Genomic DNA, 12,325 nt, shown 5'->3' with positions numbered 1-12,325 from the left:
CTAAAATACAGTTGTGTATTATGTTATGAAGTAAAACATGGTGAGGTATTACAGGTGAAGAGGTGGTCAATGCCTTTTTATTGTGAATTGCTATGAAGTTTTAGTTGGTGTCTGTTCCTTTTAACAAGTGTTTGCCCACCTTCCCGCATGTTAGCCTACTTCACTAGTCAAGGTAGAAGTTGGAGAAGGCCATCTCACAGGATCAGCCTTGCTTTTTCTTCTTGAATTTTGCCCCCCCCCCCCAAATGAGCGGCTGTACACTGGCCAAGAGAGTGGCATGCAGTAGTTGAAAGATACTGAATTGCGACCCTTTAACAGCTTCTGCTTTCTTAGTATTCCCCCCCCCCAAAAAAAAAATCCTGCAGCACCATGTGGGGTGGGGGAAGGGCATGCTTATGCCCAGCTTACCTGCCCAGCTTCCTCTCCTCATGCCACAAATAGGGAAAGTAAAGATGTCAAGCAGTAAAAACATCATTGAACCCCCTCACCTTGGAAGTGTCCACCTTCTCTTTCTATTGCCCCTTTCACTGGTTTGGACATACTTGGGAACAGCAGACAGAGAAAAAGTGGCCTTTCTCTCCCTGCCCCCCTGGGCCCAGTCCTGCTTCATTCATTTAGCTGTTCCCACTGCAGATTCACAAAAGTCCTGCTGTCCATCTTGTCAATATACAACACACCCTGCAGATGGTCCATCTCATGCTGGATGATGCGGGCTGCCCAGCCACTTGCCGGCCAGCTAAACTGCTCCCCGACTTCATTCAGACCTGGGGAAAGGAAAAAGAGGAACTCCAGTGAGAAATGCAGCTCTGGGGGCCTGCCATGCCTTAATGACTCACTCCCCTTGAAGGAACATGTATACCTGACTGAACTTTCCCCAAGCTGTAGGCCCAGTGCAGGCTCCCTGCACCCAGAGAATATCTATCTGCCCTTGCTTTTTGCTGGCACTTATTGAAACCAGCTGTGCCCCTCAGTCCTGTCAAAAATTAGAAATGTGAGACTTATGAAAGATTCCAGAGCAGGACAGCATAAGTAAGCAGGAGAAAGGGATGCCCCTGATGTTCTACCCACCCACTCTCCCCATTCCATTTTTTATACATAAATTGTCGCTTGCTACACCTGTTCACAGTCACACCAAATAACAGAAGAGCAACATGTGAGTGTGCTACTGATGAAAGGCTTTGGCATAAAAACATGCACATTTTGACAGGCAGTGTGGGGAAAAGTTGTTTGGTGCTTGTGCCATGAGTTTGTACTTAGCTACATTCCCACAATTGGAATGCATAATGTAGATTCCCCTTTGAATTAATAACACCTTGTAAGATCAACATAGAGCCAAGTTTGAACACCTGAGGCTCGCCACACACATATACCAGCTCCAAAACTCACACCTCATCCAAGTGTGTTAAAGCTACAAGGAATAACATTGCCAGCTCACCGGAAACTGCCACGGCTTGGTATCTGGCGACGCAAGCAGAGAATCCACTGATGCTTTTACAGCCCTCGGGGAAAGAGACCAGTTGGGAGTCCAGCACCCTTATGGATGGATTCACTACCACATGCAGGGGGAAGGGGGCCATCTGGCAAGCCTGGCGCATACTGGGGGTGTGCTCATGAAAGAGCCTCTCTGGGAACTCCGCCACAAAGATCTGGAGTGGCACGCCCACTTGGGGAGCACTGAGACCCACACATTGTTCTTTCCTCATCACGCGAACCAGAGTACGGATGAGGGTCTGCACCTCACCACTGGCAATCTGTGAGGGCTCCACAGGAGCAGCCTGGGAGCGCAGAATGGGGTCCCCCACCTGGCAGACATGACTGTAGGGTGGGGTGGGAGGTTTCAAGACTTTGCGTCGCAGATATTGCCAATAGGTGCGCTGCTTCTCTGCTGAAGAGGAACAAGTGTGGCTGCAACTTCTGCATGGTAAAGGTGCCAGGAAAGCTCTGTTCCAAAGGAGGCTGTCCAGCATCCAGGCCAAGCCAGGCCTTAGCCTACAAACTGCCATATTTGTGCTTCAGCCACAAAGCCATCTGCCCAAAGAACAAATAAAATAAAAATAAGATGAGAAAATAAAAATAATGCAAAACAACAGGTGCAAGCACTCCCAAGGCTTACTGCTGGGAAGTTTCTAGAGTCAAAGGTTGGCCTAGCTAAGATCACTGGGAGGGGAAGGGCTGGAGGCTGGAGCTCAGGCAGAGCATCCGCTTGGCTTCTGCATGGTCCCAGGTTCACCACCCAGCAGCGTCTCCAAATAAGGGCTGGAAGAGACACACAGAGACCCGATAGGAAACCCTGGAGAGCTACTGCCCATCAGCATAGCCAGTACTGAGCTAGATGGACAAAGGATCGGTCTACTCTGTATGGCATTTTTCTGTGACTCTGCAGAGATGGAAAAAGCAGGCTTCTCTGCAAAAGCAATACAGAAAGGTTCTAAGATTCTGCCAAAACTCTCAGCCCACATTTGCAGCAGCAAAATTAGGAGGCGGAATGTTCTGTACCCCTTCCAATTAAATTTTGGATACCTCTCTTGTATATATTATCATCTATTTATTTCCCTCCAAGCAGCTCACATGGTTCCTTCCCACCGATATTTTAATTCTCCCAATAACCCGGTGAGGTAGGGATATGCTGCGGGAGAATGAAGGGTCCAAGGTCATCCGGTGAGCATCATGGGAATGAGCGGAGGACTTGAACTCAGCTCTCCCAATGCACTCTTGACCAGCAAAAGGCCGAAACTCTGCTGCTGGGCTTCTACTTGCAGGGAGGCTCCTTCTAATTTATTTTAACATCGAGGAGGGTTTCAAAATGTGGGTCCCCCACCCGCAACCAGGACCTCAGCCCTACCTGACTCCAAGTCTCAAGTTTCAATGGGGCTGCCCAACTTCCTGTCTTGACAAACCACGCGAAGCGAGGAAACCGGAAGTGCTCGTGGATGCTGGGAAATGTAGTTCTCAAAACAAAGAACGGCACCACTCCGTGGCAGGCGGGGTCCCTGCAGACGCTTTAGGTCAGCTTTTTCCACAAGAGGAAGCGGTTGTGTAGCAAAGGGGAGAATAAGATCCCTCTTGAAGTGACAGGTTTTCCCCATCATATCACTGGTAGCGATGCAGCTGCCTCAGGCTCATCTGCTTTACCTCAGCCCTGCTGCTAAAGTCAACACCAGCAAGTTTTGGTCCTGAATACTTGCTGCATTTCCACACATGCACCCCTCAACTACCTGCTAGGGGGGGAAATCCTTCCAACCTCTCTAGACAAAAAATGTTCTATCCTTTTCTATGCAGAGACTTAATCCAATTAAGACTCCCTCACACTTACCTGCTACCTTTTTAGGACTCCACAGTCTACCCTTCTCTCCCTGCCTCCTGTCCACTTTGCTTAATATTTCCCCCCCCCAAAAAAGGGAGGATTTTGAAGCATTCAAAATCTCACTCACTTGCTGTCCTGGGCCATTTTAACTTGCCCTGGTGATGGAGCTGTTGTATTAAATTTGTTTATTTCTCATCTACTAAAGCTCAGACAAACCAGGATCTAAACTCTTCTCCTCCCTGTGGAATGCCCTCCCTTCAAATGCCAAGGAGATAAAAGAACTACAGAACTTTTAGAAGACATCTGAAAGCAGCCCTGTATTGGGAAGTTTTTAATGTTTGATGTTTTACTATGTTTTATATATGCTATAAGCTGCCCAGAGTGGCTGGGGAAACCCAGCCAGATGGGCAGTGTATAAATAAAATTTATTATTATTATTATTATTATTATTATTATTATTATTATTATTGTTATTATTATTATTAAAAAAACCTCATTTCTTGGGCTTCAGCTGCAGATGATCTTGGTCTTGGCTAGCAGGTTTCCTCTTCCTGTAGCACCAACTAAAGTAATTACCCTCTTCTGAAGGGCCAGCTACAACCCAAAGCAGTTGGTAAGAACAGTGGGATTCCCACACTCAGCAAGTTGGACTTACCAAAGAAGAAATTCATACCTAGTCTGAGACATCAAGGGAAAACTGGCAGACACACATTTTATTCTGCAGCTTAAGGCATCAGGCAATTCCAGAGGAGAGGAAGATAAGGATGACACGCGAGCATTTTTGGTGAATGGGAAGGCCCAGAAAAAACTGGTACTGACTGATACCTAAAGCAACTAGCCTCGGGAGAGAAGATTCAGGGGCCCACTCTCTTCACAGTACAGCATAGTGAGGTACAACACAGAGAACCAAACAAGCAATCAAGTTTATTCAAACCCTGATCCACCTTCACCAAAATTCCTTTCTCCCAGTGTCCACACCCAACTTCCTTCCCACCAGAGCAATGAAAGCTCAACTCAGTCTGTCCTTGAAGTGCTGAAGTAGAACCCAAAACCAAGAGCTGTGCCTGCCCATGGCAGGAATGAGTCTCTCCTCAGTCAGGTTCAAGTATCATGGAACCCCGGAAAACAGGCAAAATCCAGTGAAAACTATTCTAGAGGAGCACTCAGCAGCAAGGCATCACCAGAAGCTGCACTGCTCTCTTCTGCTTCCAGAACAGGGACTGGGGAACTGGGATCTGCTTCCTGCATGGCGTCAGGGAGTTCCAAGTCCAATGGAGGAGGTGCTAGGCTTTCTTCAGTCAGCCTTTTCTCCTCAGACAAGGGATAGACAGTCTCTTTCTCTGGCAGGACTGAGGCCAGGAGCTCCTGAATCAGCTGCTCATCCACACAGCCAAGACTGCCATATTTGTGCAGCTGTGTTGGGGGAACACCTAGAAGTAAAAAAAGAAAATATATTAAAATGAGAAGTTAAAATCTTACATCAACCCTAAGCTAGAGAACATTCCTTGTACTACTGCCAATTCTCTCTCTCTCCCTTCCCCTGGCAGTAGCCTGAGCTGTTGAGCACAGATTTCAATGACTTGCAGGCCTACAAGGACCACCACCAAGCAACCCCACCCCACCAATGTGCTGTTCACAAAGTCACAAGCAGAAGCCACTCATCCACCACAGGCCAGGGCTCAGCTGCAAGCTCCTTCCCCACCAAAAGTATTCAAGCAGCCATACCCAAAGTCTGTGCAATTTGTGCTGGGGGAAAGAGGAGCTGCAGACAACGGTTGAGGTAGGGCACCAAGTCTTCCAGAAATGCCATGCAGAAGTGAATGAACAGCTCTTGCTCTCGGCTGCTGAAGGCCACAGCCTCTGCCCGGTGGAAAACCAAAATGACCTTTGTCACCTGCAAAGAGAAAAAGAGAAGCTAGAATTTCTTGGTTTGGTGTCCAAATGGAAGGAAGGGACTGCAGTACTACTCAGCATGCTAGCCTCATAAAATGGTCAAAATAAAAGCCCAGCTAATCGGTCTGGGACACACCCAGAAGCTGAGTGAAAAGATGTCACATACTACCTTATAGAGCAGGGACTGAGAACCTTTGATCTCTCAAGTGCCACAGTCTCCTGGCAGGCAATCCAGCAGGGGCCATTTGCTGACTATGGGTGGTTAGAGTTAGTGGTGAGCAAGTTCAGTAGCAAAAACAAGTGAGGTAAACCACTTTCTCCTTCCTCTCTCTCTCTCTCTCTCCCAGCCCACCCAAAGCAGGGACTGATTGCTGTTGTCAGATGCCTGAACTGGTTGCTTGCAAAGGGCTTCTTGAAATAAGGCAGAGGCTCATCCCTGAACAAACAGACAGCAGCAACATGAGAGGGAACAAGCATAAACTCACAAACATGACCTGCCAAGTTGCTGAAAAGGGCTAGGAAACTCCAAGGAGTATGACTAAAGATAAGGCTGCAAGCAGCTAAAACTCTGCTGCTAGCCAATTTCTGTCCTGTCACCTAGACATCTGGAGCATTTTTAATCCAGCCTCTTGGTGCACATGAGCAACAGAGAGCCCCACCTGGCCAAGTGCATCCTCCAGGGTAGCCGCCACGTCTGGGGCAAGAGCCACAGGGCAGCAGAGGCGCAGGTCGTTGAAGGCTACCAGGATGTTGTTGAGGAAGCAGGCGAGTGGTGGAAAATCTAGCAGCACCATGGGGGGCTGCAGGGTGCCTGGCTGGGCAGAAGGAGCCACTGCTACAGGGATGGTGCTGCTGCTGCTGCCCAAGGCAGTCGGCACAGAGATTAGCGTGTAGGAGTTCATCTCCTCCTGGAATTTGTTCACAGCTTCCTGCATGGCTCTCTTGAAGGTGACCAGTGCCACCCGCTGAAATATGGGGATGAGCAGGCCCCGGAAGTCTGCTCCAACACGGCTGAATGAGAGGCCAAAGTACATGCACTGGCCCAGCAGGGAGTCCAGGCGGCTGCCCACACCACGCTGCAAGTCATGCTCAAGCACCAGCAGGAACTGGGAGACCTTCTGCAGGACCCACCCATGGAAGATGGCACTTTCATTGAGGGTGTCCTGCCCAGGGGGAGGCACCAGCGGCTCCTCGTCAGCAAAAATGGCACGGTACTGCGTGACAATGTCAAAGAGGTGCACGCGGCAGGCCTCGATGGTCTTGGTAATATGCACATAGGGGTCGTCACCAGGAACAGCAGCAAGGATAGAACGTAGCCAGATGTCCCGTGCCTGCAGGAAAGTAATTCGTAGCTCAGCCTCAGTGAAGACATCCATGCAGCGAAGGTAGCCAATGATGCGCAAGCAGGCTGGCAGCTGAATGTTGGTGCGAAGCTGCTGGATCAGCTGCGTAAGCATGAGCTGTGTGGACTGGCGCACCTCTGCCACTATGCCCTGGGAAGGAGAAGAGAGACAAAATCAACTTCTGTTACCCATGGTTCCCAAACCATGCTGATCTCAATACTGCACAAACTATTTTATTTTCACTACAGTTCTTATGGATCATCCATGTGATCACTTATGGAGAGGGTCTACAGGTCAGTGGTAGATATACCTGCTTGATATAGTAGATACACTCTGGCTGCCAGAGTAGACAATAATGGGCTTAGTGAAGTCAAACCTGGTATGAGGTAACTGCATTTTATAATGATGTGTACTTTTGGGAACTTTTAAAGAGGCATAACTTGCTGTCATCCTGAGTTCCTTTAGGAGGAAGAGTGGGATATAAACATGGTAAATAAATAAAGTGCTGTGACCTTAGCAATGCATTCTTCTTTGCAGATGGAAGAAGGGCTTTATTGGATCAGAACAGGGCCTGCCTCATCTCAGCTTTCTGTACAAGAATCCCTGCAACTAGCAAATTAGACATTAGCCAAGAGTCGTTAGTCAGTGATGGGGTGTGGTCTACCTTCTATCTATCCCTGCTTTACAGATTGCACTTAAAGAGATCAGTGGCTTGTATCCTGCTCTTGTTGAAAGTCAAAGAAACAGATCCCTACAGCACATGCACAAACCCTGGCTGCAATAAGCAACATAAGCACTTAGTCAAGAAAAAAGGCAACAAGAGAAGAAGCCTCAGATCCAGAAATATTCTGGCTTCTACAAACAGAACATGACAGCTCATGATGGTCCAGGATTGTGGGCCTTGGGTATCACCTGGATCAAACTTAGGAAACCAGCACAGAAGCCACACCACCTCTGCCTCTGTGAGCCATGGCAGAGAAAACAAATGCAAAAGGTTGGAGATGCCTTTCTTTGCTAAGCTTTTGCTCAAGTCCTGAAACTCTAGTAGCAAATAGTTGGGACCTACTATCACCGTATGGCTTAAGGCAGCTCTGGCACCTGCCAGGCTCAGAACATGTCTGCACCTGGATGACAGGGATGGTGGCATGCTTCTTCTCCAGGCGGCGGACATAGGACACCAGCTCCAGGGCCTCCTCGTAGTAACTGTTGCGGACGCAGGTGTCCATCAGCTGGGGGATCTCCAGCACTTCCAGGATCTCTGTGTGGAGGTTCAGAGTCAGGCTGTTCATACGGCGGTTCTGAGCAATCTGTTCAGCCTCCTGCATGAAGTTCCTGGAGGCAGGAGCAAAAGAAGAAGAAAGCAGGTTAGGCCAGGAAAAGCAAAGGGGGAAGCCCCCTCTAACCCACCCATTCCAATGGCAGTGAGTTCCATAAGTTAACTGTTATAAATAAAAATATGCCCTTTTCCCTTATGGGGTATCCAAGAGCCCATATAGAGTCCTTACATAGGTTCCCTATTGGTAGGAGAAAATAACAGAGGCCAACCAGAGAATATTGAGAAGCAAAGCAGCTAGTAAGCTTGATCTTTATTGATCTGTTGCAACAGGGTCCTCCGACCTCCTCTCCTGAGTGTGAGGGGAGTACCCCGTTGCAACAGATCAATAAAGATCAAGCTTACTAGCTGCTTTGCTTCTCAATATTCTCTGGTTGGCCTCTGTTATTTTCTCCTACCAATAGGGAACCTATGTAAGGACTCTATAAGGGCTCTTGGATACCCCATAAGGGAAAAGGGCATATTTTTATTTACAACATAACAGTGGGGCGCCCCAGAATTATTCCTGCCCCCAAAAGGAGTGTGGCGGCAGCCTTGGCCTCCAACTCCTCCTGCTCACCGGCAGGCCTCGGCGAAGGGTGGGAGGCGGCCCAAGAGGCGGTCGAGGCCCTGCTCGATGCCACCGAAGCCGCGACGCGTCTCAGCGGTGCATTCGGCGGAGCGGATGAAGGTCTTATAGTGGGCGAAGGCCAAGGCCCGCGTCTGCGCCCCGAGCTGCGCTCGTTCCTCCGCTAACCGGCCGGGTTCCCTCCGCAAGGCCTCCAGGCCCAGCCCCGCCAGCGCCGACAGGTAGGCCGCCAGCTCCGCGTCCCCCGCCGCCAGGGGAGGAGGCAGCGGCGAGGTCGCCCCGCGGAACAGCCATGCCAGCAGGCTCGCTTCCTCTAGGTCCGCCGAAGGCTCCGGGGCCGCCATCGGGCCTCCCTCGACGTGGACCAGGAAGTGATCGCTATGGCAACCGGAGGCTAGTCCTCCGTGGCAGATCCGGGTGCCGCTCTGCCCGAAACCTCTGTGTTCGTATGACGTGCCGGGAGGTCACGCAACGACGCTCCGACACTTGCACTCTATTGTGACCATAGACATATTTCTGGGTGTCAGCCTAGAGAGGGGAGCCTATGAGTGTAGGACACCCGAACTTAGTTTGGTGTTGCAACTTCCGCTTCGCGTCTTTGATCCGAGGCTTCCCTGAATTGGAACCACGCGGGTCTCCGGCGTCTGTCTCGGGAGGTGCGATGCGGCCCCTCACGGAGGAAGAAACGCGCGCGCTCTTCGAGAAACTCTCCAAATAGTAAGCGGGGTGGCGGCACTTGTGTTCTCTGGGTTCATTAGGCTTTATGATTAACCCATGGAACTCACTGACACAAGATATGCGGATCCCCACCCAATGGACTTCCAGAGGGAATTAGAGAAATCAGTGAAGGAGGGGAAGTCTGTCTCTTGCTGTTGGCCCAGAAAGTAAAATGGAAGCGTCATTGAACCATAGCGGTGGAAGATGCCGCAAAGGTCCTCTAGCTCACCCCAATGGATGTAGAGACTCACAACATTATAGGCAGGCAGCAACCAATGCTCTGCTGTGAGGAAGGGGGCACCCACCTTCTCAGACAGACTGTACCAGTGTGGAATAGCTCTTCTTAATCTTCTTGCCACGGAATACCGCTAGCAGGGGGACAACAGCAGGAGAACTAGATGGGTCGTGTTTAATGCAGAAAAATAATTACAGGGGTTATAGGGAAGTCAGTACAATAGTTTAAAATTGAAGTCTTCATATACAGAGGTAGTATGTCTTAGAAATGGCTGCTGTTCTCCACCCCTGCTTGCTGGCTCCCTGCAGGCATTTGACTTGCTTTTGCCAGGAGGAGGAGGCTGAACTAATTGGGCATTTGGTCAAATCTAGCATAAGAGGGCTGTTCTCATGTTTTGTGGGGATTGGCTGACAGTGTGTCTCTTTGTTCCAACCTTTTTAAGTATTGGTGAGAACATCCAGCTCCTGGTTGACCGGCCAGATGGTGCCTACTGCTTCCGCCTGCACAAGGACCGAGTCTATTACCTCAGGTGAGGAGGCCCTACATACACCCTGGGGCATGTTATTAATGTTAACACCTTCATCCATAACACACATTAAGTAAAAATAAAAGGATGGATCTTTGAACATGTGTAAGGCTCTCTTCCTCTTCCAGAATGTACCCACGTCTCTGTGGGTGGGGAGAAGAGTAGAGGCATCTATGGGGGAAAGTGCCTGTTTTCTTTTGTAAGATGCTGCTTGTTCTCACTACAGAGCTGCAAGGTGCTGGGAAAGAGATCTTGTTTCCCTTGTGTTTTTAGCAGCAGAAGAGCAAAAGATGTAAAAGGAGCAGAACTGAACTAAGGGAAGCTGTACTCATGGACAGTCTTTCATATGCAAATGAAGGACAGAGAGGAGGGACTTGGTCTCATAATTTAACTCTGAGCTCCCGTCTTGTCTGATCCAGCTTTTGGCACATTTTATCACTTCCAGCACAAGTGCAACACATTGTATTTGGGGACGAGGAGTGGCTACGAGGTCTTGCTTGTTTTAGGGTTGCTTGGATTAAATCCCCAAACCTGCCTTTTCCATCATCAGTATCCCTGATTTGGTTTAGGTACTTTAAAGCTTCCCATCTCCCCTATGGAAGCATATGACCAAAAAGCCACAATACTGGCTGCAGGTACTTGGAGTGTGCCTCAGGCCACAGCATGTTTCAGTGATGCTCTTATGATGACTTCGGAGCTTCTGAATCTGGAGACACAGAGTCCTAATGATAAGTCTTTGCTTTCTGTTTCTTAGTGAGAAGATTCTGAAGCTTGCTACAAACATCCCCCGGGAGAATCTGGTGTCTCTCGGCACCTGCTTTGGAAAGTTCACCAAGAGCCAGAAGTTCCGACTACACATCACTGCCCTCGATTACCTTGCTCCCTACGCCAAGGTAAAGATGGCACAGAGGACCATTTATTTGAGGGGCACTATCCTACCAAAATAGGTACCGCTCTGGTGGGAAGGTACAGTGGTGCCCCGCAAGACGAATACCTCGCAAGACGGAAAACCCGCTAGACGAAAGGGTTTTCCGTTTTGGAGGTGCTTCGCAGAACAAATTTCCTATGGGCTTGCTTCGCAAGACGAAAATGTCTTGCGAGTTCCTGCGGGTTTTTTTCCCTTCCCCCCCTTTTTCTAAGCCGCTTATCTGCTTATCCGCAAAGCCGCTAATAGCGCTAAGCCGTCAATGGGCTTGCTTCGCAAGACGAAGAAACCGCTAGACGAAGAGACTCGCGGAACGGATTAATTTCGTCTTGCGAGGCACTACTGTAAATGGCGTTTCCATGCGCTGCTCTGGTTTCGCCAGAAGTGGCTTAGTCATGCTGACCACATGACCCGGAAGCTGTACGCCGGCTCCCTCGGCCAATAAAGCGAGATGAGTACTGCAACCCCAGAGTCGTCTGCAATTGGACCTAACCGTCAGGGGTCCCTTTATCTTTACCTAGCCTACCAAAAATGTCAAAACACCTGTAGTGCTGTGTGGGGTGGGGACCTGCTAGCTGTTTATTGGGAAGGAGGGTATTTTTTTTCCTTGTGCTAATCTAAGGAGGACAAGAAAGGGAACAGGTGTAGTGGTACATTTAATGTAACTCAAAGAGGATATCTCTCATTTTTTTTCTCATGCAGTACAAAGTGTGGGTGAAGCCTGGGGCAGAGCAGTCCTTCCTTTATGGGAACCACATACTGAAGTCTGGCTTGGGGCGCATCACAGAGAGCACTGCCCAGTACCAGGGTGTGGTGGTATATTCCATGGCTGACGTCCCCCTGGTGAGTGACACTTAGTGGGTAGGTGGGTGGGTGGGTGGGTTGGATGGTTGGACCTGAGTGAATTTGAAGTTAAGACAATGCCCCTCCAAGGTCTTAATGCCTTCCTTGTTCCAATTGACCTTCTTAGGGCTTTGGAGTGGCAGCCAAGTCCACCCAGGAGTGCCGGAAAGTGGACCCCATGGCGATCGTGGTTTTTCACCAAGCGGATATTGGAGAATACATACGGCATGAAGAGACGCTGACATAAATGGCAGGGCAGAAAGCCCCAAAGACTGACTTTCCCACCCTCCTCAGATAGAAGCTGCAGGCTTTCAACCAGCCTGTGCCCCTTTTCATGCAGACTGTGGAAGGCACAACTGTGTAGGTTGTTAAACTGCCAGCAAAATATCTATCTACCTTCTGATGGCCACAGTGAGACTGTAGATGAGTCACAAAACTTTGGGATGTAGCTGTAGGCCTGGCAGTTCTAGGGACACAGCTACAATTCTGACACAGTAAAGCTATTTCATTTTTATCCTTTCATTGTCTTGATTCATCTGATGTTCAGGGAACTGGTTACATTACAGCCTCTTTTATTTTGCCCTGGGCTTTGGGGCTGGGGAACCAGAGGTGTTTCACAAAGCCATGGAGAACCAAAA

The 12,325-nt window shown here is 49.4% G+C and overlaps 2 protein-coding genes across 4 annotated transcripts; one reads left to right on the top strand and one right to left on the bottom strand.

Annotated features, from left to right (window-relative positions):
* Positions 1-48: 48 nt before the first annotated feature.
* Positions 49-8,824, bottom strand: COG8 (component of oligomeric golgi complex 8). Of its 2 annotated transcripts, none has more exons than XM_079988062.1 (5): positions 8,433-8,824; positions 7,665-7,872; positions 5,857-6,690; positions 5,030-5,198; positions 49-764 (listed from the first exon to the last, which is right to left on the bottom strand). In XM_079988062.1, exons 1-5 carry the CDS (start codon positions 8,783-8,785, stop codon positions 607-609), a joined length of 1,722 nt encoding a protein of 573 aa, XP_079844188.1. In that variant the 5' UTR covers positions 8,786-8,824; the 3' UTR covers positions 49-606. The 2 variants fall into 2 exon arrangements, with proteins under 2 accessions (XP_079844188.1, XP_079844187.1); XM_079988061.1 differs by lacking the exon at positions 49-764 and adding an exon at positions 4,209-4,734 and having other exon boundaries at positions 8,433-8,822.
* A 180-nt stretch (positions 8,825-9,004) lies between these two features.
* Positions 9,005-12,207, top strand: NIP7 (nucleolar pre-rRNA processing protein NIP7). Of its 2 annotated transcripts, XR_013841826.1 has the most exons (6): positions 9,005-9,158; positions 9,836-9,922; positions 10,674-10,812; positions 11,547-11,687; positions 11,815-12,054; positions 12,116-12,207. XR_013841826.1 is itself a non-coding variant. In XM_079988070.1 (5 exons), the coding sequence occupies exons 1-5, from the start codon at positions 9,103-9,105 to the stop codon at positions 11,932-11,934; spliced, it is 543 nt and encodes a 180-aa protein (XP_079844196.1). In that variant the 5' UTR covers positions 9,005-9,102; the 3' UTR covers positions 11,935-12,207. The 2 variants fall into 2 exon arrangements, 1 of the variants encoding a protein (XP_079844196.1); XM_079988070.1 differs by having other exon boundaries at positions 11,815-12,207.
* The last annotated feature ends 118 nt before the right edge of the window (positions 12,208-12,325 follow it).

This window comes from Podarcis cretensis (assembly GCF_951804945.1).
Source record: "Podarcis cretensis genome assembly, chromosome: 8".
NCBI classification, from domain to species: domain Eukaryota; kingdom Metazoa; phylum Chordata; class Lepidosauria; order Squamata; family Lacertidae; genus Podarcis; species Podarcis cretensis.
Note: the sequence above shows the minus strand (reverse complement) of the source record. Positions and strands in the feature narration are given on the sequence as shown.

Coding starts and splice junctions, on each gene's coding strand:
- NIP7 (XM_079988070.1), top strand. CDS start 9,103: ATGCGGCCCCTCACGGAGGAAGAAACGCGCGCGCTCTTCGAGAAACTC. Junction 10,813..11,546: donor ACCTTGCTCCCTACGCCAAG/GTAAAGATGGCA, acceptor TTTCTCATGCAG/TACAAAGTGTGGGTGAAGCC. Junction 11,688..11,814: donor CCATGGCTGACGTCCCCCTG/GTGAGTGACACT, acceptor TGACCTTCTTAG/GGCTTTGGAGTGGCAGCCAA.
- COG8 (XM_079988061.1), bottom strand. CDS start 8,785: ATGGCGGCCCCGGAGCCTTCGGCGGACCTAGAGGAAGCGAGCCTGCTG. Junction 7,873..8,432: donor CCCTTCGCCGAGGCCTGCCG/GTGAGCAGGAGG, acceptor TCCTGCCTCCAG/GAACTTCATGCAGGAGGCTG. Junction 4,735..5,029: donor ACAAATTGCACAGACTTTGG/GTATGGCTGCTT, acceptor TTTTACTTCTAG/GTGTTCCCCCAACACAGCTG.